The sequence below is a fragment of the Coenobita brevimanus genome, chromosome 20 (assembly GCF_032717465.1).
Source record: "Coenobita brevimanus isolate Jiangsu-jjx chromosome 20, ASM3271746v2, whole genome shotgun sequence".
Taxonomy (NCBI): Eukaryota; Metazoa; Arthropoda; class Malacostraca; order Decapoda; family Coenobitidae; genus Coenobita; species Coenobita brevimanus.
The window spans coordinates 8,150,561-8,175,918 of record NC_136973.1 but is presented as its reverse complement, the minus strand read 5'-3'; the positions used below and the strand labels follow the sequence as shown (position 1 = coordinate 8,175,918).

Below are 25,358 nucleotides of genomic sequence, written 5' to 3'. Positions count from 1 at the left end.
CCTCTGCAGTTAATAGAGATAGATAGGTACTGACCGTCCATCCACCGCCGTCTGTCTCCATATCGCAGTAAACAAAGAAAGGTGTTGAAGAGTAGCGAGGCTGGATGGTGTATACACCGGACTGGTTATTTCCCTGCCTTTGAACTTCCCAGCAATCCACAGCTTCTGTGGAGGTTGAAGGATTACAGTGTGTTATAGTACATTATTCTGACAAAGATCTGAAACCCCATTCATCTCAGTTGATAGCCAGATGTAGTTAGATTGGAGAGCAAACTTAACTAGTTCATTCCTACCACAAAAATAAGGTTCATCAAGTTTCATGGAACACAAAATAATATTCAAATGTGGAAGTGTCACAGTTCCCTCAGATGAAAATGTGCCAATACAGTTATCTGTAGTGGGAAATATCATCATGTTGACATATACCCGTTTAAAGATAAGTTGAGTTAGGATCTAGAACTATTAACTTCATGCCCCATGAAATGGTCTACATAATAATTCACATATCATTCAAGGCTTTTGTAGTCTTATCTCTGTATCATGAGCATAACCATTGGCATACTTTTTTTTCTCCATAGATGTGTTTCATGCAACACCTGTTTTTATTGATTTGGAATAGGCCTTTGACAGAGTCCATAGCAAGATGGTGAAGTTGGCAATGAGAAAGCTTGGGATTGATGAGTGGCAGGTTAGAATGGTTATGGCTATTTGTGTGGGTACTCACACTAAGGTGAGAGTGAATGGAGATTTTTTGTGATGCGAGTTTTCCATGAATGGTGGTGTGCATCAGGGGTCAGTCTTTACCCCGTTATTGTTTCTCTTAGTGCTTGAAACTATTTTACTGCAGAAATGGACTCCCGTAGGAGATGCTGTATGCTGATAATTAGGTGATGATTGCAGAGAATGAAAGAGAAGCAGAGGAAAGATTTAGAATGTGGAGAGATGGTATGGGGGCACAAGAGCTTGAGAGTAAATGCAGATAAAAAAAAGTAATGGTATCTAGGGTTGATGGAGAGTGGTCATGTGTGGTTTGCCACAAAGATGTGGGAAGTACAGTCATCCCTTTAAGACCCAGACATCCCAAGTCCTGGACATTTTGGGCTTGAGTCCATTAGTCCAAATCTCGAAATATTCCCTAAGATATCCGGACATCTGGGTTGCCCCCCAAAAAAAAAAGCCAATATGTGTTCATCCCTACTCTAAATTTGCCGAGCAGTGATGAACAGCTGTGTTTTGGCACATAGTTCCAGCAACATCCGCTAGAGTGCCCCTGCATCCTCCCCGTTTCCCGCCTACCGACCGTCATGACTGCACACTTGTCGCCATGGCTGCCCGTGTGCTCGCTTTTGTGGTGGACAGTGAATAAACTGCAATACCTTATGGACAAATGTAGAAGTGTGCATGGAAAAGTTTAGAAAGAATGAGAGAGTGTTTTTGATCGGTGATATGAATGGTAAAGTTGGGAATGTGAAGGTGGATGGAATAGTTGGTGAGTGGGGTGTGCCTGCTGAGATAGATGAGAATGGGAGTGCGTTAGTGGACATTTGTGCTGGGAGGGGGTTGGTGATAGCCAATACCCTCTTCAGGCGTAAAATGATCCACAGGTATACATGGCAAGTGATGAGAAGGGTGGGTGGTGAACTGAATGAAAAGAAGGCAATGATTGATTTTGTGTGTGTGGATGAAAGGATGCGAAGATGTGTAATGGATGCAAGAGCTTATAGAGGTTGGGGGAGTGGACTTTCTGACCTCTACTTGGTGGTGGCCAGAATTAGGATTCAAGTAAGATGGAGGAATAGAAGAAGGGAAAGATGAGAGGAAGGAGTAGTTGCAAGGAGAGTGGAAAGATTACAAGAGGATGAGAAAAAGGCAGAGTATAAGAGAGAAGTGGAGGAACGATTGGGCAAATATGAATTGGAGCAGATGGGAGACGTGGAAGGTGTGTGTAGGATATTTACAGAAGAAATATGTGCAGCATGCGATGTGGTGTGTGGAAGGAAGTGAAGACGGAGGGGGGTGCAAGGAACAGCGTGGTGGAATGAAGAGGTGAGACAGGCTGTGTCACAAAAGAGAGAAAGTATACAATGAATGGATGAGAAATAGGGGCGTGGAAGAAGTTGAGAGGCGGAAGAGAGAGTTATATGTAGAAAGAAAGAGAGAGATGAAAAGATTAGTAAGAGAGTAAGAAGAGAGTGGATGAGGAATTTGGAAGGAATTTGAGTGTAAAGTGGAGGGACTGTAAGAAAATGTTCTGGAAAGAGGTGAAAAGAGTAAGACAGGGTGGAAGTGAAGTTAGCAGGGGAGTGAAAGATAAAAATGGTAGATTACTAGTGGAGAAGGGAGAAAAAGTGAGCAGATGGAGAGAACACTTTAAGGAATTGTTGAACATAGAGGATGGAAGTAATGCGAGTATAAGTGGCTGGGGAGTGGCTGGGAGAAGGAGGGAGGTGAGAAGACAGAAAGAAATCAGTAGGATAGAAGTTGTGGAAGCAATGAAGAAAGTTGAATCGGGGAAAGCCCCTGGAATTGATGGAGTGTGTGGTGAAATGCTGAAGCATGGGGGAGAGATAGTAGTAGAATGGATGTGGAAGATGTGCAGATTGGCCTGGGAGGAAGGTAGAGTCCCGGAGGATTGGAAGTCAGGTATAATTATTCCCTTGTACAAAGGAAAAGGGGAAACAGAAGTGTGTGGTAATCACAGGGGCATTTGTCTTCTTAGTATAATAGGAAAAGTATATGGTAGGATACTTATTGACAGAGTTAGAGAAAGAACAGAGAAATTAGTTGGAGAAGAACAGGGAGGCTTTAGGAAGGGAAGAGGTTGTGTAGATCAGATATTCATTCTTAGATCTTTAGTGGAAAAGTTTCTAGAGAAGGGAAAGACGTTGTATGCAGCTTTCATGGATTTGGAGAAAGCATATGACTGGGTGGATAGACAAGGATTGTGGAAAGTATTAAGAATATATGGAGTAGATGGGAAGTTGTTGAATGCTGTGAAGAGTATGTACGATGGTGCGAAGGCTGCAGTGCGTGTGGATGGTGAACTAAGTGAATTTTTCTCTTTGAAAGTTGGGTTGAAACAGGGATGTGTCATGTCTCCATGGTTGTTCAATCTGTACATGGATGGGGTATATAAAGAGGTACAAGGTAGTGTAGTGGATGTTGGAGTGGCCCTGGTGAGAGAGGATAGTGTTTGGAAACTCCCTGTACTGTTGTTTGCAGATGATACTGTGTTGTTGAGTGAAGACGAAGGGGAGCTGCAAGGCTTGGTGGATGAGTTTGAGAGAGTGTGTAAGAAACGGAATCTAAAGGTGAATGTAGGGAAGAGTAAAGTGATGGTCTTTGAGAGAGGTGAAGTCAGTGAATGTACAGCGAGGTTGGATGGTGAGGAATTGGAAAATGTGAGTACGTTTAAGTACTTGGGTAGTGTGATAAGTAAGGATGGAGGTTTGGAGGGTGATGTGCTTGAAAGAGTACAGCAGGGAAGAAAGGTTGCTGGTTCTTTGAAAGCAGTGATAAGAAACAGGGAAGTGAGCATGGAAGTGAAAAAGTTACTACATGACAGTATTGTGATACCAACTCTAACGTATGGAAGTGAAGCTTGGATGTTGTTGGAAGGACACAAGTCAAGAGTGACAGCAGTGGAAATGAGATATTTAAGAGGAGCCTGTGGAGTCACATGGAGAGTACAGGCTGACGAATGAGGATATAAAGGAGCGTTGTGGTGTGGATGTGGATGTGATAGGAAGTGATATGAGGAACACACTGAGGTGGTTTGGCCATGTGGAGAGGATGGAGGGTGAAAGACTGACGAAGAGAGTGTATGTGAGTGAGGTGGAGGGGGGAAGAGGGAGAGGGAGGCCGAGGATGAGATGGAGGGATGGGGTGGAGAGGTATATGAGAGAGGGGGGCGTGAGTTGGGAGCAGGGCAGTGAAATGGTAGGGGACAGGGCGACTTGGAGGCGATTTGTTTGTGGCCACCCCAGACGGGATTGAGGCGTCTGGCAGTAGATGGATAGATAGACCTCGCCACTAGATCACATGGGAATTTACAGTGTTGTGCAGTGTTAAGAAATTAGAATTCAGAGTGCAAAGGATTAAGTGCAGAGTGCAACACTGGTGTGTTGCAACTGGCATGGTGCAAGTAAGAACAGAATGTGCAGTGTTAAACAATTATAATTCACAGTGCAAAGGATTAAGTGCAGCGCAACACTGGATTACTTTATGTGCATCAAGTGCACCGTCACTACTGTCAGAGCCATAGAGGAGATGGGTTAATCTTCACGACGGCCACGGATGTGTCGAAAGTACAGTAACCTTGCAAATAATGCGAGGGTTAGGTTCCTGGAGAGGTTGCGTTAGTTAAAAATCCATTATTTACACATAATTTCCCCATAAGAAACAGTGGTAATATTGGGGGTTACATTCCTGGACTCTGGGAAAGTCTACCCATTTGGGGAGTTATGCTACTCTAAACTTAAAAGCAACAATATTAATTTGAAAGAAAATCCACATAAAAAACAAAAACAGTATATTTGGGGAGAAATAAACAACATTTGAGCCCTAGTTGGGCCGAAGCATTGTTTACTTCTCCCCAAATACATATTGTTTTCATTTTTTATGTAGATTATCTTTCAATTCTGCCTCATTCACGGCATTGTGAAAGTTCCTCAGCATTATTAACCCCTAAAACGCGGATCGTCGCTTTTGCGACGGTCGGCTCAAAGGACAAGACGGCGGGTCGTCGCGTTTGCGATTTGAGTTAATTTTGAATAACCGCGGGCAAGCAGGCTCAAGCCGGTATTGTCTCTCAGTCCCGCCACCCGTGAGCTACTTTTAGCACACTTGACCTTTGTACTACTGACCTCGGTTGTTGCCAAGTCTCATTTTTTACCCACGGACGCACTTGCGATGCGCGGCCCTCCCTCGTCGGGCTGCGATATGGCAACGCAAATGCGGATGGCTGATACGCGTGTCAATCTGCGCCGTCATCTCGCAGCACTTTTTGCTATTGGGGAAACGCTTGTTTCCCCAGTTGTCACACTGTCATTTTTCGCGCATGTTTGCCCCAGATTAGCGTCAGTCCAGCAAATCTGCCACGGTGACACCATGTCAGGCTCTAGCTCTTCTAGTTCCGTGCCTTCTAGCCCCTCCAAAAAAGAGGTTTTGTTACCTCTACGCCCTTCAAAACTTTTACAAGTGACTACCAAGGGGCTAAGTGACTCTGGCCATAGCATTTGAACTGTTGAAAGCCTCTATGGACTACGACGAGTGCACGTGGGTGTTTTGTCTAGCCTGGCTGAATCAGAGACACAATCGAGTGCTGATTCAGCCCCGGAAGTGATGATTTCTGTGCCCAGGAAACTGTGACTGTGCCCAGCACCTCTACAGGGAAGGCCCCGGTGAAAATGGGGCTCGAATATGGAAAGGGAGAGAAAGGAGAGAGGAGCGGTGACAGCAGTGCACCGGCATTGTCCACTCACGCCACGCTCACACCACCGCAAGCCCGCCCACGTTCTCCCAGCCCTCTTCTCTCGTCCTCCTCGTCTGCTGTCCTGTCTCTGAGTCATCGGAGTCTCCATCACCACCCGAGAAAGGGAAGTAGACGAGCAATGTTCCAGGCATGAGAGGTTATCGTAGGCCTAGTGTTCGTGTGAGTAAAGTTAAGTCCCCTAGGCTAACTCCCACTAGGCAACTCAGGAGTCACGCCACCCGCAGGGTGACCTTGACCCAAGCGATAATCTCCCTCCAACCACCACCACCACCACCACAACACCAACACGGCCTGGGATAACCTCTCCCCCTTACCTACTATTGCCCAGCCTGCCTCACCCACTCCCACACGACCTGCCTCACCCCCCGCCGCCCCAAGCACCTCCCAGCCTAGGCAGGAACTTTAGATGCTTTTGTGTGGTCAGAGGGATCAGATTTGTGCACATGCCTGAAGATCTGCCCTTTGACGAAAGTGAGTGTGGACTTCAGGCTGACTTCCCTGTGGACTGACGATGGTGAATGTGTTGACTACCTGTTGGCCTTCCTTGACGACGAGGTTATGGAGCACATCTGTACCGAGACCAACAGTACGAGGGGCAATGTGCGCCAATCTTCGCGAAGAAGGTGGTGAGGCTGCGACGCCATCCACGTCGCGGATGGCATCATGGGTGCCTTTGACGATCCGCGAGCTTTTTGTATTTATTGCCTTGATGTTGCTTATGCCGCACAACTGGAAGCATAAGTTGGAAGAGTACTGGGGTTCCGACGAGCTGTGCCCAACACCAATATTCAATAAATACATGAGCCGCGATCGTTTTAGGCAGCTGATGACTTATCTTCACTTCGCGAATAATGATGAGCCTTCCCAAACTGACCCATTATGGAAAGTGAGGGGAATCCTGAACATGATCAAAGATAAGTTTACGAGGTTCTTGCGCCCTTTCAAGAAAGTACTTGATTGACGAGTCTTTGGTATTGTTCAGGAGCCGTCTTCGGTTCGTCAGTACATTCCAAGCAAACGCCACCGCTTTGGAATCAAGTTTTTTCGTGCTGTGCGACTGCAAGGACGGGATGGTTCATCCTTGACTTCGTCATCTACACCGCCAGCAATGTCGACTTGGATAAGACTGACCCCCTTGGATTCTCTGGTTCTGTGGTGAAAGTGCTTTTGGAAAAGTACTTTGGCGAGAATCATGTCCTGTGTACGGACAATTATTATACAGCTCCAAAACTCGCCAAGTACCTTTCTGAACACGGCGTGCTCCTGGCACTGTCAGAAGTAACAGGGCACATTACCCTGCCTTCCCAGAGGCTGAAAAGTCAAAGCGGAGACGTGGCACCTGAAGAAATCTGACATGATGCTTGCGATCAGGTGGCATGATAAGAGAGCTCGTAGAACATGCTCACCACAGTACACAAGGGTGAAATGCTGGCAACAGGGAAGGTCGACAGAAGGACTGGCGAGCCTGTGATGAAGCCTGATGCTGTAATTGACTATAACGTCAATATGCGGCTGGTGGACAAGTCGGATATGATGATTGGAGAGATTGACTGTCTGAGGAAAAATCGTCGTTGGTACAGGAAGGTGTTCTTGCACTTGATTGACATGTGCATGTTGAACGCCTTCATCATCGATATGAAATCAAGAACAGGAAGCCAGCCAACTACTCTCTCAGAAAGATTCTCCAAGACTTGTGTCTACCAGCTGCTTCAGCGTTATGGCCAGGTGCTTTTCAACAGGTCCCAAACGCCACCCTCACACACCTCCAGACCGCCTACAGTGTATGGCCTACCTTCAGCGACACCGCCTGGAGCCACTGCCAGCCACTGCAAAGAGGGGAAAGCACTGAGGAGGTGTCATGTGTGCAGCCACACTACCAGGCAGGGAAAGAACTTTTAGGCGCACCTCCTTGCAGGGTGCAAAGAGTGCAAAGTTCCCCTCTGTGCTTACTCCGTGTTTTTCGACTACCACAGCCTAAGTAGATTTTGAAAATAAGGGTAAAAATATTGGGAAAAATACTGAGAGTGACAGTGATAATATTGTTTAGTTTTCTTTTACGTGCTGACAGTGACAGCCTGATGAGTGTAAATTAGTGTATGTACTTGTAAAAGCACTGACAGTTACAGTGTTTTTTGTTGTAAATAATTGTACATAGTAATCATATAAGTATTATTGCGAGTGACAGTCACTCCAGTGTAAAAGATGAAAGCATATTTTCCTATTCTATGTTCTGAAAGTAAAAGTTTTTTGTGTATAAAATATTATTTTTATAACACTGGACAGTGACACTGATGAATAAGGCAAAAAAAAAAGATACAGTGAAAGTGAGCGATAGAAATGAAGTGCGAGTGGCCGACAGGAGCGAGAATAAAGTGCGTGCCGTAAGGCTGAAATAAACTTCGCGCAGCAGTGGTCTTACTCATTCCAAGTCCACAATACTCGAAGTGACATTGATATTTATAACCTTAATATAGACAGGCAAACGTTTGCGAAGTCCTATGATGGAAAAAAAAGGAGTATACGTGTTTTGCCGAGAAAAGGCAAATGTGACAATATTGACGGGAAGATCGCCACCGCGCTGCATGTCGGCCGTGCGCTCTGTCCATTTTAGCCTTATTTTCAGTTCTTATTTACAAATACGGATTCCAAACAACCTGTACGTTGTTGTATAAAGTGTACTGTGACAGACTGAGGCTGTGGTAGAAAGAAAACCGGGTTTCTGGAGGTGTGAGAGTGAAGACTTTGTTACCCAACTTTGCAAGTCTTCACAAGTCCTTGGGTAGTCAATTTAAGGCTCAACATGTGGCTCAGGAGATAGCTGAATGTAAGTAATATATGCCTTAAAAATTTTAATGCTCTAGGGTTAATCTATGATTTTTGGCTAATATTTTTCCACAGGTACTCAGACCCCGCTACAACCCCGCCACAGGGGGGGGATCGCGCGTACACAGCCGCGTTTTAGGGGTTAATGCCTTAATAGGTCATAAAAACACTGCAGTAAAAGCAACATTTTCATTACAGTAAGTTGGTCACAGACAATAACAACACACAGCCTCACTTCATCTATGCATCACTCGTCGTCTGCTGCTGTCCCTCCTCACCCCACTTCCCCACCTCCCGCCACTCCCCACCCTAAATTTGTTGTCCCTCCTCACTCTGCTGTCCTTCCTCTTCCTTTTCCTCTGACTCCCGTGCTACTGGTGATGAAGGTAACTCCCTTAAATTTTCCGTCTTCTTCATAAAGAACTGCTCTATCTTGGTCTGAGTAGTTTTCTTCTTTCTGTTCTGCAGCATCAAGTTGTAACAATTTAGAACTGCCATCACTTTCCTGGCCAAATTTTGTCCGAAAATGAGCCAAATTGCTCAGAATGGGGCCAGACTTCATTTTCGAATATTATAGTTCGAATAAAACCAGTTTAAGCAACAGGCAAATGAAAAATTGTATTTATGCATAAACTGCCACACACGTTCTATCAGCTCGGGACTGTCCAAGGTGCGCGTGGCTAATTTGAAACCATCACACTTGTGTAAAGTCGTGTTAAGTCGAGAAACCATTATTAGCTAAACATATCTCCTTAAATATTTGCTTGTGTTGAAATGAAAACATGTTTTTTAAACTCGCGTTAGTTGAGAGGTTACTGTACCTCGTACAGTGCTAAATATTTTCCTTACTTAATTCTGATTTCTCATTCTCTGGTTCCTTTTTGTTTATTTTATGATTTCTGTCCCTTATTTGTGTGAATAGGGTCTTAAATAGGTGCTGTTCATGTCTGGTAGGGAGTTATTTGCAGTAGGTGGCTTTCAAAGTTAGGTTGGGTTGGGGTCTATAAGTACTTGTCCAGGGGCATTTTTCCCAAGTCCCGGACAAGATCAAGTCCGGGACGTTGCTTGGGCTCTATTATGTCGGATCTTGGTGGGATTACTTTTCCATATTGTGCAGTGTTTGTGATAAGTAGGTGCATAAGTGATGTAGTGTTATTAGAGGTAGACTGCTAGATAATGCTGATTTCTTGTGTGCAGTGTATTGGGGAGAGCATGTTAAGTTCATCAGGCTTGATAAGATTTATCTTGCTGGTGAGTGTTTCAAGTATGTTGAAGACTTTTGTTACCTGGGAGACTTGTTATATGCTGGAGGTATGGCTAGAGTGAGGAGTGGTTGGAAGAAGTTCACGGAGCTGTTGCTTCTCCTGACATTAAAACGGCTCTCCCATGCTAAGGGATCTTTGAGTGCAACATGTGTTACAAGTGTAATTCTTTATTTTAGTGAGACCTGGGCAATAAAAGAAGAGAATATTCGCAGGCTCAGACGTACAGAAATGACAATGATCAGGTGAATGTGCAGTGCATCCTTGAATGCGAGGCCTGGAGGGAATAGGTTTACAATGGACAAGTTAAGAGGAAGTATGGAACTGGAGTGTATTGGTGGTGTGATGAGGAGAGGTAGATTGAGATGGTTTGGCCACGTGGAAAGGATGAGGGATGACAGTTGGGTGCAGAAAGTGAGAAGTGTGAAAGATGAGGGTAGGGTTGCAAAAGGCAGACCAAAAAAGACCTGGGACAAAGCCATAGAGTTTGACCTCAGGGATAAGGGACTGAATAGGGAGGCTGCCAGAGTTCCAGCAGCATGGAGAGCCACCATTAGGTGACAAGGCCGATGTATGCAAGCATGTGGAGCCTTTATAAGCAAAAGGAATTGAAACCTAGTAAATAGTAATTCTGTTGATTGTCATGTCTATCTATTGCCAGATGGCTCAATCACACAATGGGTAGTCACAAGCAAATTGCCTCTGTGTTGCCCTGTCCAACGCCATTTTACTGCCTTGCTTCCAACTCACACCCCCTCTCTCATACACCTCTCCACTCCGTCCCTCCATCTAATCCTCAACCTCCCTTTCCCTGTACCTCCCATCACGTCATTAGCATATAAAGTACTCTCCTTGTTAGTCTCTCATTCTCCATCCTCTCTGCTTGGCCAAACCACCTCAGTGTATTTCTCCTAATGCTTCGTATCACATCTACATCCACACCACAACGCCTCTGCACTTCCTCATTTGTCAGGCTCCCTCTCTATGTAACTTCAAATACTCCTCTCAAGTAACTCATTTCCACTGCTTTCACTCAACTTGTGTCCTTTCAGCAAGGTCCAAGCTTCACTTCCTTACGTTAGAGTTAGTATCACAATACAGTAAAACCTCGATATAACGGACTTCAATAGACTGGAATTAACTTTTATCGGAATCGAGGAGTTACTGAACTAAAGTCCTGTATATCGAAAAAAGTCCGATGAAACCAGAAGCAGTCCGGACTGCCTAACTACCTCAGCTATGGTCACCACAATAAGGTAAGACATGTTTATCAATGTACAGTTCAGTTTTATAATATAATACCATTTGATTATTGTAATGAAGGTATTAATACAGTACAGTACTGCAATGGTAGTGAATACAATTTAAAAACTGTTGGTGCGATCCAGACTAATGTCTGATTTGTCGTAAAAAGTCCGGGTTAGCAGGGGGAAGTCTGGATGTCGCTTTTATTGGAATTTCGCATTTTTCAGAATGGCTTTGGCCCCAATTACTCCGTTATAATGTGGTCTTACTGTACTGTCATGCAGCGACGTTTTTACTTTCATGCGCACTTCCCCGTTCCTTATCACTGCTCTCAACAAACCAGCAACTTTTTTCCCTGTTGTACCCTTCCAAGCACTTCACCCTCAAAACTTCCATCCTTACTCATCATACTAACCAAGTACACTCAATCTTTAACCCCTACACCGCGGGCATGTTTACCGATGTTTTGCGTGTGCCGCGGGGTTATTCGGGCTCAGACAGACTCTCAAAAAATATTTGCCAAAAATCAGTTATTAGTCCTAGAATATTAAAATTACATATGCTTATGGCACATACCTTCAGCTTTCTCCTGGAATGTTTGTTGAGCCTTCGTCAGTTACCGTAGGACTTGTGGAGACCTCTGAAGTTGGGTAACGAAGTCTCCACTTTACACTTCCCGACAACCCGTAATATGATTACCACAGCCAGATATTAACACTATAAACACTACTCTATGATTTTCAAGTAGTTTGGGATCCATACTCCAAAAAAAAAAATACTGTAAAAGCAATGAAAATTACGAGCGCGTCTGACCGTCGCACTGGCACTAGTTCGCTCTTGGTACTCTGTCATTTATTATTCATAAAACCCCTCACACTTTATATTTCTATTACTATATAACACTTATATATATCTACAGTCTTTATCCATAAGTTTCCTTCAGTATTATTAGTTTATTGTCACTGTAGGGATTCAATTTCTTTCAGTAAAATATGTAGCATTCACTTTCTCGTCCTGTATACTAGCATTGAGAGTGAATGTCACTTTCATCTTCACTCTCATAACTCATAGTATTCAGACATGCTAGAGTGAAACTTTCACTTTCATTACTCCTAGGGTATATACTCGTATTCTTATAATACTACTCATTTACATTTCTATTTACGTTCTCTGTTTTATTTACGTTATTAACATTTCTATTTTATTTACACTGTGTTATGCACTGTCACTTGAAGTAACTTATAAAACTATTTTCCATTGTTCACGTATATTTACATTCATTACCTTCACTTGCTGTTTACACATTATTTACAATTCCACTTGCACTGTTTTACTCAATAGAAAGATCGTAGTCACTCTTTTATCAATTGTCAGCCCTTTACCTCTTTCCAGGTTAGTAGGGGGTAAAGGTCACAGGGCCCTTTGCACGGGGGTGAAAAAGTCCCTGAAGTCAGCAAGAAGAAACAGACGTACCTCCACTTCGGAAGATGAGAGTAAACTGATAAGGGAGGGCCGGGGTAGAGGCCTACTTGGGTTATTCAGTGCTACCAATGTTAGCTCTTGAAACAGCTATGTATAGCACTGAAATGATTGGCAGGAAATCTAGACAATACATTATAAATTAGGTAGTTCCAGGTGAATGTAAATATCACTTAGGCTTCTCCCTTCCCTCCTTACATGTATATTTATTACGAAAATAGATTATACGGCATATTTCAAGGGGAAAAAAACAGCGAAAATTAGCGAATGAGTGCACGTGAGGTGTTGTCAGGTGATGATTAGCCAATTCCAGGTGTATGGCACTCTCACTCACCTTATTTCTTTCTTGTATGTATTATTTGGTATAATAATAGAACATAGGGCTTATTTCAATGGATGAAATCAGTGAAAAATTCCAGGGAAGATTTACTTAGCGTAGCACGGCCGGGCAGGCGAGAGGATAGGGTAATGGAGGGGGGGTAGGGAGGGGAGTCAAGAACGGGGAGAAATGGCTAAATTGTCAACAATGGATGGGAGTACAGATGAGATTAGGAGTGCTGACTAGTGTTGGACATTGGCAGTACTGATAGATGATACAAGCCCCCACTTGGAAGCCCGGGTGAATTCAAAATAACACAGAATCACAAAAGCGACACCCCGCGGCATGATCCCTTGCTCCCAAGCGTCACGAAAGTGACGCCTCGCGGTTAAGGGGTTAAGTAACTCGTGGTTGAGTAACACGTTTTTGTTCTAACGCGGTCAGCATAATGAGACAAGTCATGTCAACACGCGGAAAAACTCAAGCTCACACGGGAAGTCAGCTGGCCTGGGGACGAAATTTGAAAGCCGCGTGCTATGACGTCACCCTCTAACCTCTGGGTACATTTCCTGGGCGCATATTTTCATTCTGTATGGGTATTTATCTCAGTACCACAGCCAGCCACCTCAGCCAAACAGCCCTAGTGAGATGGGATAGGTTAGGGTAGGTTAGGTTGCTGAAATTTTGCCTGGGAAGCACAGTGGGCATATTTTCGTGAAAAACCTATGGTTAGTTTTGAAACGAATGGGCAAGCGTTGTTCCTGGCTGAGGGTTCTTGGTGGTTTTTATGAATATGCATACAGAATGGAAATATGTTTTCTGGGCAAACTCAAGGCCGAACGGTTTGACGAAATTTATGGGTTTCGGCAATTTCAGGGGACAAAATGGAACGACAATGTATGCTAATCAGAAAAAAAAAAAAAAAAAATCCTTGCTTTCTCGTAAGTTACAGTTCAGTTCCACATTCTTCGTTTGATTTCATGCTTCCCAACACATTTTGGACCAACTGGGCATATGGTTATCAGTCCTTTCTCATGCCTCATCTAGTTCTTACCCACAATTATCATGGATTTTGCAGTTTTAAGGAACGAAATGGAACGAAAATGTTTGCTAATTAGAGGAAAAGTTACTCTTTCGTCCATGTGTTATCGTAGCGTTCAGTTCCACATTCTTTGTTCGATTTAATGCTTCCCAACACTTCCAACTAACTGAGCATACTGTTATCAATCCTTTCTCATGCTTCACCTAGGTTCACCCCACACTCATAATGGGTTTCGCAGTTTTAGGGGACGAAATGGAACGAAAATGTTTGCTAATTAGAAAAAAATACTTTCGTCTTTGTGTTCTTGTTAGTGTTCAGTTCCACATTTTTCGTTTGGTTTCGTGCTTCCCAACACATTTAGGACCGACTGAGCATACGGCTATCAAGTCCTTTCTCACGTCTCACAGACTCTACCTCACAGTCATATGGGTTTCGAGTTTTAGGAGATGAAACTGAACGAAAATGTTTGCTAATCACACACACACGCACACACACACACACACACACACACACACACACACACACACACACACACACACACACACACACACAATACTTCTGCTCGTGTAAGTGAGCATTCAGTTTCACATTCTTCGTTCTTCTTCCTGATAGTCTTATGTTTGTTGGATTACTTCTGGCAGGTAAATAAACGTTTCATACTAAATCTGTTTCCCCCGTCGTTTTAAGTTGTATTCCGCTGTCAACTTGTTTGACACATCAGGGTTATGGCGAAATTAGGGCCTGTCCTAACCTAAGTGTTTAAACTTGACCTAACCAACTTAACTATACCTTATAATTTAACCTAACCTAACGTAGCATCCAGTTGGGAAGTTGGGAGACGAAAATCACCTTTGAGTACATCAAGACAATCATGTTATGGCTTAAGGAATGTGATGATAAAAAGTGGGAAATTTTTCAGCAGGAAAAGGTAATTTCTATCTATCTATCTATTTATAGCCCGACGCCCTAATCCCGCAAAGGGTGGCCGCAGACAAAACGCCTCCAAGTCACTCTGTCACCCACCATTTGACTCCCCTCCCCCCAACTCATCCCCCCCTCCCTCATATACCTCTCAACTCCATCCCTCCACCTCATCCTCGGTCTACCCCTCCCTCTCCCTCCCTCCACCTCACCTACATACACCCTCTTAGTCAGTCTTTCATTCTCCATCCTCTCCACATGTCCAAACCACCTCAGTGTATTTCTCCTAATCTTTTCAACCACATCCACATCTACCCCACAACGTTCCTTCACTTCTTCATTCGTCAGCCTGTCCCTCCATGTAACTCCACATGCTCCTCTCAAGTAACTCATTTCCACTGCTCTCACTCTTGACTTGTTCCCCTCTTGCAAGGTCCACGCCTCGCTTCCATACGTCAGGGTAGGGATCACAATACCATCATGCTGTGACTTCTTAACTTCCATACTCACCTCCCTATTTCTCATCACTGCTTTCAGTGTGCCAACAGCCTTCCTTCCTTGCTGTACCCTTTCACGTACTTCATCCCCCAAAGTTCCATCCTTACTCATCACACTACCCAAGTACTTGAATGCACTCACATTCTCCATATCCTCACCATCCAACCTCACTGCACACTCTGTGACTTCATTCCTCTCAAACACCATAACTTTACTTTTGTTTACATTAACTTTCAGCTTCCTCCTCCTACACACTGTCCCAAATTCATTCACCAAACCTTGCAACTCCCATTCATCTTCACTCAACAATACTGTATCATCAGCAAACAGCAACACCGGAAGCTTCCAAATCTCACCCTCATTCATTAGGGCCACCCCCACATCCACTGCCCTACCTTGTACCTCCTTTACGACCCCATCCATATATATATTAAACAGCCATGGAGACATTACACACCCCTGTTTCAGTCCCACATTGAGATCAAAGAACTCACTCAGCTCACCATCCACTCGCACCGTAGCCCTAGCTCCCTCGTACATACTCTTCACAGCACTCAACAATTTCCCCTCCACTCCATATATTCTTAATACCTTCCACATACCTTTCCTATCTATTCTGTCATAAGCTTTCTCCAAGTCCATGAAGGCAGCGTACACTTTCCTTCCCTTCTGTAGATACTTCTCCACTAAACATCTTAGAACAAATATCTGATCTACACACCCTTTTCCCTTCCTAAATCCCCCTTGTTCTTCTCCAGCTAGCTCCTCTGTCATATGCCTAACCCTATCAATGAGTATTCTACCATATATTTTACCAGTCACACTAAGAAGGCAAATACCCCTATGGTTACCACATACTTCTCTCTCCCCTTTTCCTTTGTACAGAGGAACAATTATACCTGATTTCCAGTCCTCTGGAACCCTTCCCTCTTCCCAAGCCAATCTACACAACTTCCATATCCACTCCACAACAATCTCACCCCCATACCTAAGCATTTCACCACACACTCCATCAATTCCTGGGGCCTTTCCCAGCTTAATCTTCTTCATCACTTCCACTACTTCCGACCTACTGATCTCTTCCTCCCTCCTCTCATCTCTTCTTCTCCCAGCCATTCCCCAACCACTTATACTCACACTGCTCTCACTCTCTACATTCAACAAATCCTCAAAGTGCTCTTTCCATCTCCTCAATTTCTCTCTCTTCTCCACCAACAATCTATTATTCCTATCTTTCACTCCCCTACTATTTCCCCTTTCACACTGCCTTACTTTCTTCACCTCCTTCCAAAACAATTTCTTACTCTCCCTCCATTTCACACTCAGATTCCTCCCAAACTCTTCATCCAAATAGTCAGAAAAATACAGAAAACAAACTGGAGGAATATGAACCGAATTGGTAAGGTTCTTCCACTGCTTTAAGCGTACAAATACCAAAATGGCAAAAGAAAAAAAGAAAAACCATAGCATAAAAGAAAGCTCCATCATAACGATTTGGAAGGACAGGGAGAAGATAAAGATCGTGCCTAGGAAGTGATGCAATCCTGGCAGCTGTGAAGGTTTATATGTTGTCCTGAAACTGACTGAGAAGCTTATGGGGCGTTATATGGAGCGTCAGAGAAAGCAAACTCTCACTTTTACCCCTTTTTAATATCTTACCCCATGTATTTACCTCCACCTATACGCACCATCAGGTAAAACACTGAAAGAGATATAACTTTTGTAATTAAATACATCCGTGGTATTAAAAATGGCATTAACAAAAACAGAAGTTGGACTGGGTCAACACCACCTCCACTGAGTACCCTTTTGTTGATACGTAGCTCCACGGTATTTTCCTCCCGCCCCCCAACCCCAAAGTTGTTGTCAAAGTTTCGCCTTCTCGTATCATGTGGCCTTCGGGAGAGACATTAGGCTGTATAGTTAGACTAAAATTTACGGGTCTGGCTGTTTTAGGGAACAAAATGGAGCGAAAATGTTTGCAAACCAGAAAAAAGGTACTCTTTCATACATGTGTTCTCCTGAGTTAGCGTTCCGTTTCACATTCTTCATTCGGTATCGCTCTTCCCAACACATTACTCTTCGTTCGGTATCGCTCTTCCCAACACATTTCGAACTGATTGAGCAGTTTAGCCATATGTTTAGTTTATCAGAAATGCGTTGGGAAACGCGATATCAAACGAAAAATGTGAAACTGAACGCTAACTCACGAGAACACATGGATTAAAGTAATTTTTTCTTGTTAGCACAAATTTTCGTTCTATTTCATACTCTAAAACTGCCAGACCCATAAATTTTTGTCTAACCATATGGCCAAAGGTCTCTCCTGAAAGCCACATGATATGAGAGAAGGCAAAACTTTGACAACAACATTGGGGTTGGAGGATGGGAGGAAAATACCGGGGAGCTACATATCAACAAAAGGGTACCCATCCCAACTTTTATTTTTGTTAATGCTATTTTTAATACCATTGATGTTTTTAATTACAACAGTTATATCTCTTTCAATGTTTTACCTGATGGTGGGTGCAAGTGGGGGTAATTTACGTGGGGTTAGGTGGTAAGAAGGGGTAAAAGTGAGAGTTTTGGAAAGTTGCCAGAACACATTGTACCATTATACATGTAAACATATTGTCTGAGTGACGCGGATTTGGGTACCACGGTCCTTGTCCAGTCCCTATTGCCCGCGGTACTCAAGGATTGAGTGTACTTACACACACTCACATTTTCCATTTGCTTCTCATCCAGCCTCACTTTACATTCAGTGACTTCATTTCTCTCAAAGACCATTACATTACTCTTCCCTACCTTCACCTTTAAATTCTTTTCCTTACACGTACTCCCAGACTCATTCACCAAGCCTTGCAGTTCCCCTTCGTCCTCACTTAACAACGCAGTATCATCTGCAAACAACAGTTCAGCGAGTTTCCAAACACTGCCCTCCCTCATTAGGGTTGCTTCAGCATCCACTGTCCTACCTTGCATCTCTTTTATAACCCCAACCATATACAGATTGAACAACCATGGGAACATGACACATCCCTGTTTCAATCCAACATTCAAATAGAAAAATTCACTCTGTTCACTATCCACATGCACTGCAGCCTTTACACCTTCATACATACTCTTCACAGCATTCAGCAACTTCCCCTTTACTCAATAGATCCTTAATACTTTCCACATTCCCTGTCTATCCACTCTGGCATATGCTTTCTCCAAAGCTGTGAAGGCTGCATACAACTTCTTTCCTTGTATAGAAACTTTTCCAGTAAACACTTAAGAATATCTGATCTATACAACCTCCACCCATGCTAATACTTCCCTGTTCATCTCCAATTAATTCTTCTGTTATTTCCCTAACTGGATCAATAAGTATCCTACTATACATTTTTCCTGTTTCCCTTAGCCGCCAGGGGGTTCCCGGCAGCTGCACATTCCTCCCTACGGGTGATTTCAGAGATTGTGGAAAAAATACCCTTACTTCAAACCCTTATATCTGATGAACTATAATAACTAGAGAATTCAATGAAAGTTCATAAGACTCACCAACTCTTCCTCTTTCCAATGAAGGTATCCCGAGGTCTCTAGGTGGTCCCATTGATGAGTAAGGATGAGTTGAAGACAAGTGGTTTTTTACATTTTGGCATGCGGCTCCGAGCGTGCGCCGCTGACAATGGCCTTGGCCTGGCCGGCTGGCGTTGGCAGCACTGACTGGAGTGGTGATTGTAACACTGCCCGTGCTTCCTGGTAATGTGGCATATTCCACTCGTTTTTTCTACTCCTCCTTACTCACTGCCATGAAAATGAGTCATCACCCAGTTCATGTGGCTCACCCAAGGATTTACCACCCACACCACCATGCCTTGTAGGTGTGTGGGAAAGGAAATATCTCGTCGTTTTTCTGTACTCACTTCTTCCGTAAATAATCATATTTCTCCTTTACTAAGACACTTAGAATGCACTTTACATCACGATTATGGGTAATTGCACTCTGACAAGTAAGTGCTGTTGCTCTTTCACGCATGATTGTAGAGTATGAAGTAATTATTTGTACTGTAAATCAGACTGCTTTGTACTAATCAGCGTTATAGTGAAAATCATATAAATGTTTTACACAACTAACATTATTTGTACTTCACATCACAGATACACTGATGCTCATATTTGGCAAAATCCCCCTGAGTATTGAGTGAAATAATTTAGGTATAGCAAAGCAGGTGTTGTTCATTGTGGACCGCTTACAAGTGGTTTTCTTTCAAGTAACAGGTAGGCAAACTCAAGGTACAGTACAATCCCAGTTAACCGGGTGGCTTGGGGAATTTACCTTCCCGGTTACAGATTTTTCCCGTATTTCTGATTTTCAAGTCAAATCTATACAAAGGCTATCACAGCAGTAAATACAGTTCAGGTACTCACCAGTCACATTAGGGGTTACACTAAGAGATTCCGCCTGAAAAACTGCCTTGTAAACACACACCATGGTCATAACGGACATGCGTGCAATGTCTAGCAATTTGCAGTACTGCAAATTGCACCAGTCCATTGTTTACCAAATTACTGTATTCATTATATGTACTGTACTCATAAAAATTGAAAAATAAAATAAAGAAATAAAAGCTTGAACATTTATTAGTGAACTGATGATGTGTTAAGACTGCACTGTAGAATTATCACGACACCTGTGCCCCCACGTGAGTTTGTTTACGTTTCCGACTGTTCTTTTTCTTCCCCACTTGACCTCCATCACTCCACCCCTCACCCGCCACTCAGCTGTTTTGCAGAAAATAAAATAAATGATGTATGTATGAAATGCAGGCATATTATTTATTTATTTTTCTTCCAACAAAGTAAACTTTCATTCTTATTAACATTTATATTCAGCCATTAGTGTTTTATAATGTTCGCCTTTTTCAAGTCTGTTGCATATGTCCAGCTTCTGTTTCAAGGTAAGCACGATACGCTTACGTTTAGTTTGCACTTTAGGCATTTTGGAGTGTACAAATTACCATCTATCAGTGGAACACAATAGCAAGAGAGCTTGTTTACTGTCTGGTGGCAAAACGCAGACTGGTGATTTTTGGAGGGTGTGGAGGATGACTGAATTCAAGTAGGGGAAAGAGGGGGAGAGGAGGGGTGGTTAAGAGGATTTGCTAGGGATTTACATTAGCCGGAAATGCTTTCACCTTGCTTTGTCTGACTTCACCCAGCCTCGCGTGACACGATCAAACGGCGGTTTGGCGGTCCATTCAAATTGGTGCACAGTTATAACTTACTGACATTTTTACCAGCCCTTGAATTTTCCTGTTGTTCTGAGTATTCCGTTTGTCTGGATACCGGATAGCTGGGATTGTACTGTATATTCAATAATTTTCTAACCAATATCCAATAAACAGTATCAACTCCTGTATTGCACATACTATAAATCACTTATATGCACGTGTAGAACTTATAAAAGACTTATATCTTAGCACTTTCTATAATTCACTCATAATATCACACATTTCACCCATTTATGAAAATACACAAACTTTTGCACTGCTGTACACTATTTACACTTCCCCACACACTTGCTCGGTACTCATACCACTCCCAAAGGGCCTGATTGTGGAGATTCTGCCCTTGAAGTGGTGGGCTGAGGTGTGGGAGAGCGCTGAAGGAAGAAACGTCGGCAAGCAGGCAGCGAGAGTGTGGGGGAAACGGCTCTGCGGCGTTTTTTTCCGCAGATGACCGCCAGGTCCGCGTCACTTTCCCAATGTCCTGGGTCATTTTGCGCCTCCTCATTGCTGAAATCATCACTCTCATAGAGTGTCCCTTCCTCCTGGAGAAGTTGGAGAGCCCTTTCTGATGTCAGAGGGCGAGTAGGGGATAGAGGGCGAGAGAGCTCGCTCTCCACGTCGTAGCTTTTTTTCTCTTCAGAGGACGTACTCTAGCTGAGTGTACGAGAGGAGACAGTATCGTCAAGGGCACGTCTATGGCACTATCACTAAGCCCTTTATGTGGCACTAGGGGCTGAATTTTCACAGAGGTTCATGAGGCAATCGGCCCTTCGTGCGGTGGGACTGAATCGGAAGATGACATGGCTCCTCTCGCTACCACTGCCGAGCACAAACTGAACCGCGCAACTGCGGGGTACCTGGGGGTCCTACCTACCCCGTAGGTATCACAGAAAATGGTCCCGGGCTCAAACAGTGGCGGGAAGGTGAGTGCGGTATATCAAGTCAACCGGCGGCCCTCCGCGCCCTTAATCCTGTCGTGTATACATGTCAGCTGGCAGATAGGGGTTAAGAAGACAAATTCCCCTATGATTACCACACACTTCTTTTCCCCCTTTTCCTTTGTACAAGGGAATATTTATACCTAACTTCCAATTCTCCAGGACTCTGCCTTCCTCCCAGGCCAATCTGCACATCTTCTGTATCTAGTCTGCTACTATCTCTCCCCCATGCTTCAGCATTTCACCAAACACTCCATCAATTCCTGGGGCTTTCCCCATTTTAACTTTCTTCATTGCTTCCACTACTTCCATCCTACTGATTCCTTCCTCTCTTCTCACCTCCTTCCTCCTCCCAGCCATTCTCCAGCCACTTATACTCACGTTACTTTCATTCTCTGTGTTCAACAATTCCTTAATGCTCAAAGTCCTAATCATATCAGTGATTTGAGTTTTATTCCAAAATGCCTAATCGCATCAATTGAGCGGGGCCTGTAAAAAACTGCGGAGCGCTTCCTCTCTCCCGATTATGACGTACATGGCTTCAGGCCAGTGAGAACTCACCCCTGAGTGGCGTGAGGGGGGATCGGACCAACCTGGGCGGTGGGGGGCACCCCCCCTTCTGGGCCACCTCCATACCACCCTCTACCCCACTCCCTCACTCCCTCCTTGTCCCCCAACACCCTCCCACCCCTCCATGCACCTGCATCTGTCCTCCCACCACCACCTGTGTCCCTTCCCACCCACTGTCACCCCTCCTTCCACCCTGCTAGCCATGTGTTCCCACTGAACTCCACCCCATTCCTCCCTCCTTGTTCCTCACTACCCTCCCACCCCCTAACAGACCCCTGAGAGGTATCAGGCCACCAAGATGTTACAGAACACACTGAAGTGTTTTCTTTTCATGTGAAAAGTTGGTTATTTTTCCAATCCCCATACCTATAGGCCTACTCCCCACAACCTACATTATCTCCCCACAGCCTAGTAATCTCCCCACACCTACATACACCTGTTTTCATGGCTGGTGTGACAAAACACTTTGAAATGATCTGTTTCAAAAAGAAAAATATGCAGTTATCAAAATTTTCATGTTTTAGAGTGTTTTCAAGGGGTAACTATTTTAAACTTTTTTTTTCAACTTCGACGCGTGATTGTGCGGTAACCATTAGGCCTACAGGGGTGCGGATTGTGTTGTCAGGTGTGTAAATTCTTCCTCTTTAGCCAGAACACAATCAATTTGCCCTTGGTGAAAGTCGCCAAGACACCCCCGAATTGCGGTTGTGGGAGGTACCCCTGCCAGAAATAGTTGCGGTCTTTAGAGGTTAAAGTGTTCTCTCCATCTACTCACATTTTCTCCCTTCTCCACTAGCAATATATCATTTTTATCTTTCACTGCACAAATTACTTCTTTATCACCCTGTCTAACTCTCTTTACCTCTTTCCAGAAAATTTTCTTACTTTTCCTCCACATTTCACTCAGATTCCTTCCAAATTCCATATCGACTCTCTTCTTACTCTGTCTCTCCCTAATCTTTTCACCTCCCTCATCCTCTGTACATATAACTCTTTCTTCTTTCTCTCAACTTTCTTCATGCCCCTGTTTCTCCTCCACTCACTATATGCCTTCTTGTTTTGTGCCACATCCTGTCTCACCTCATCATTCCACCATTCTGTTCCTTGTACCCCCTTTTGTCATCTCTTCACCCCTCACACCACCTCACATGCTGCACAGATTTCTTCTGTGAATATCTTGCGCACACCTTCCACGTCCCCCATCTGCTCCTAATCATATTTACCCAATCACTCCTCCATTATATTCGGCCTTTTTTCCATCCCCGTGCAGTACTCGTAAAAAATCGGTCCTAAGCCCTTGCCAGATCCGTTTCCAAATGTACATCATTTAACTCTTACAGTCCCTCATCATTACTTTAGCTACATTAACTTCCATACAGTGCTTTCTTTCACTCATTTAACATACCTACTTATCCAACTTTGCTTGCATTGCCATCTCCTACATTCAGGTCATGTACTGTACATATCCCCATTTCATTACAGTAACAATGTAGGTTGAGATACGTGAAGTGTAACAAAAATTTTGTGTTAGTACTTTTTTTGGTCATGTATCCCTTGAGGGGTGAAGGAATACTACAGGTTCTCAGCCATTTACATAAAGATGTCATCGAACCATCTTCTAATGATAAGCTGTAGTTCACCCGTTTGTATTGTGTGGATTACCAGATACTGCAAGTCTACTCCCACAGGTGTTCTTATGTTTGTGTAGCAGTGGATCACAAAGGGTTTCACCATACTGTTTCTAGTGCCATGCATTCAGAAGAGAAAAGTCAAACATTTCTAATTCATCTTGAAGCCAGGCACCATCCTCTCCTGTGTGATGAAGATAGAGGGAGTCAGCCTCTTCCATAATGAACAGATCTCCTCTGTGTTGAAGACCTTTGAAGTTTCATACCTGCCATCCTTTCATCTTCCGTAGGAAAGGAGGCAGTGTCTTCAGCATCCATATTCTATGCCTTACCCATACAGGTGGCTGTGGTGAAGCTTGTGTCTTTCAAATAGCCCTATGCAGCCAACCCTTGCTAGCACAAAATGGCCTTGGATTGGCTTCCAGCATAATTCTGGACACTTCAGCATAAAATATCCTTGGTCTTGTTACACAGGGCATTCTTATTAACCCCTAAAGACTGCAATTGTTTCAGGCAGGGTACCTTCCCCCAACGCATTTTGGGGGTGTTTTGGCGACTTTCACCAAGGGCATATTAATCATGTTTTGGCTAAAGAGGAAGAATTTACACACCTGACAACGCAAGCCATACCCCCGTAGGCCTAATGGTTACCACACAATCGCGCATCAAAGTTCAAAAGAAGTTTATGATAATTACCCCTCGAAAACAATAGAAAACATGAAAATCTTGATAAATACATGTTTTTCTTACTGAAACAGGTCATATCAATTTGTTTTGTCACACCAACCATGAAAACAGGTGTATGTAGGTGTGGGGAGATAAAGTAGGCTGTGGGGAGTAGGCCTACATGTATGGGGGTTGGAAATAACTAGCTTTTTGAATGAAAAAAAAGCACTTCAGTGTGTTCTGTAACATCTACCATGAAAACAGGTGTGTATGTAGGTGTGGGGAGATAACTAGTGTGGGAAGTAGGCCTACAAGGCCTTGGTGGTACTTGAGGAGAAAAATTTTGGCAACAACCAAATTCTCTTGTGGATACCCTCCATTTCAATGGGATTTGTCATACCAGCCATAAAAACAGGTGTGTATGTAGGTGTGGGGAGATAAAACAGGTGTGAAGAGTAGCCCTACAAGGCCTCATAATCATTCCAAAACTAACACCAACATATGTTTATAACCATCAAGGACATCAAACTAAAGTTGAATAATGCCATAGGTGCATGCATAAGAAAGGGGGGAAAAAAAAAAAAGCAATACCAGTAATTTGTTTCCAATTTCTCTTTTTACTGTCCTAACTTATAATTACACATTTATCACACTTACCATTACAATTATCACATAATCATTACACTTCATCACACTTATCATTACAATTTTGGCAACAACCAAATTCTCTTGCGGAAAATCTCCATTTCAATGGAATTTATCACACCAGCCATGAAAACAGGTGTGTTTGTAGGTGTGGGGAGATGAAACAGGTGCAGGAAGTAGCTTTATGAGGCCTCATAGTCTTTCGAAAACTAACACAGACATATATATATATATATATATATATGTAAAATACAAAGGAATTCATAAAAATAAGTAATCAGTAGTAAATCATGAAACATACCTGCACATAAGTGTGTTCATTGTGAAGGAAGTGCAAAAAAAATAATGCTAACCAACATTGTCGCGCATAGCGTTGTGTGTTTGTAACACAACGTTGAGGAGAAAAGAGACGTATACAAAGTTTGGAACGAAAGTAATAACTATAAGCAGCCTCAGACTATTGGGTTGAAAAGAATTAGCGCAAAAAGTATGCAGTGCACTGAATCATGAGTTATTTGTTATGTGCAGTGACTCCCTAACTAACTAACTAAC

At 43.5% G+C, this 25,358-nt stretch overlaps 2 protein-coding genes across 2 annotated transcripts in view; one reads left to right on the top strand and one right to left on the bottom strand.

The window, feature by feature from the left end:
• LOC145391972 (mitogen-activated protein kinase kinase kinase 4-like) overlaps positions 1–25,358 on the top strand; it is a 503,013-nt gene that overhangs the window by 368,415 nt on the left and 109,240 nt on the right. The window lies entirely within an intron of this gene.
• Positions 1–25,358, bottom strand: part of LOC145391820 (uncharacterized) — a 97,763-nt gene that overhangs the window by 29,313 nt on the left and 43,092 nt on the right. Inside the window, exon 7 of the mRNA XM_080266308.1 lies at positions 35–165. Within this exon, the coding sequence (XP_080122434.1) occupies positions 35–165 (131 nt within the window). The remainder of the gene's footprint in view (positions 1–34; positions 166–25,358) is intronic.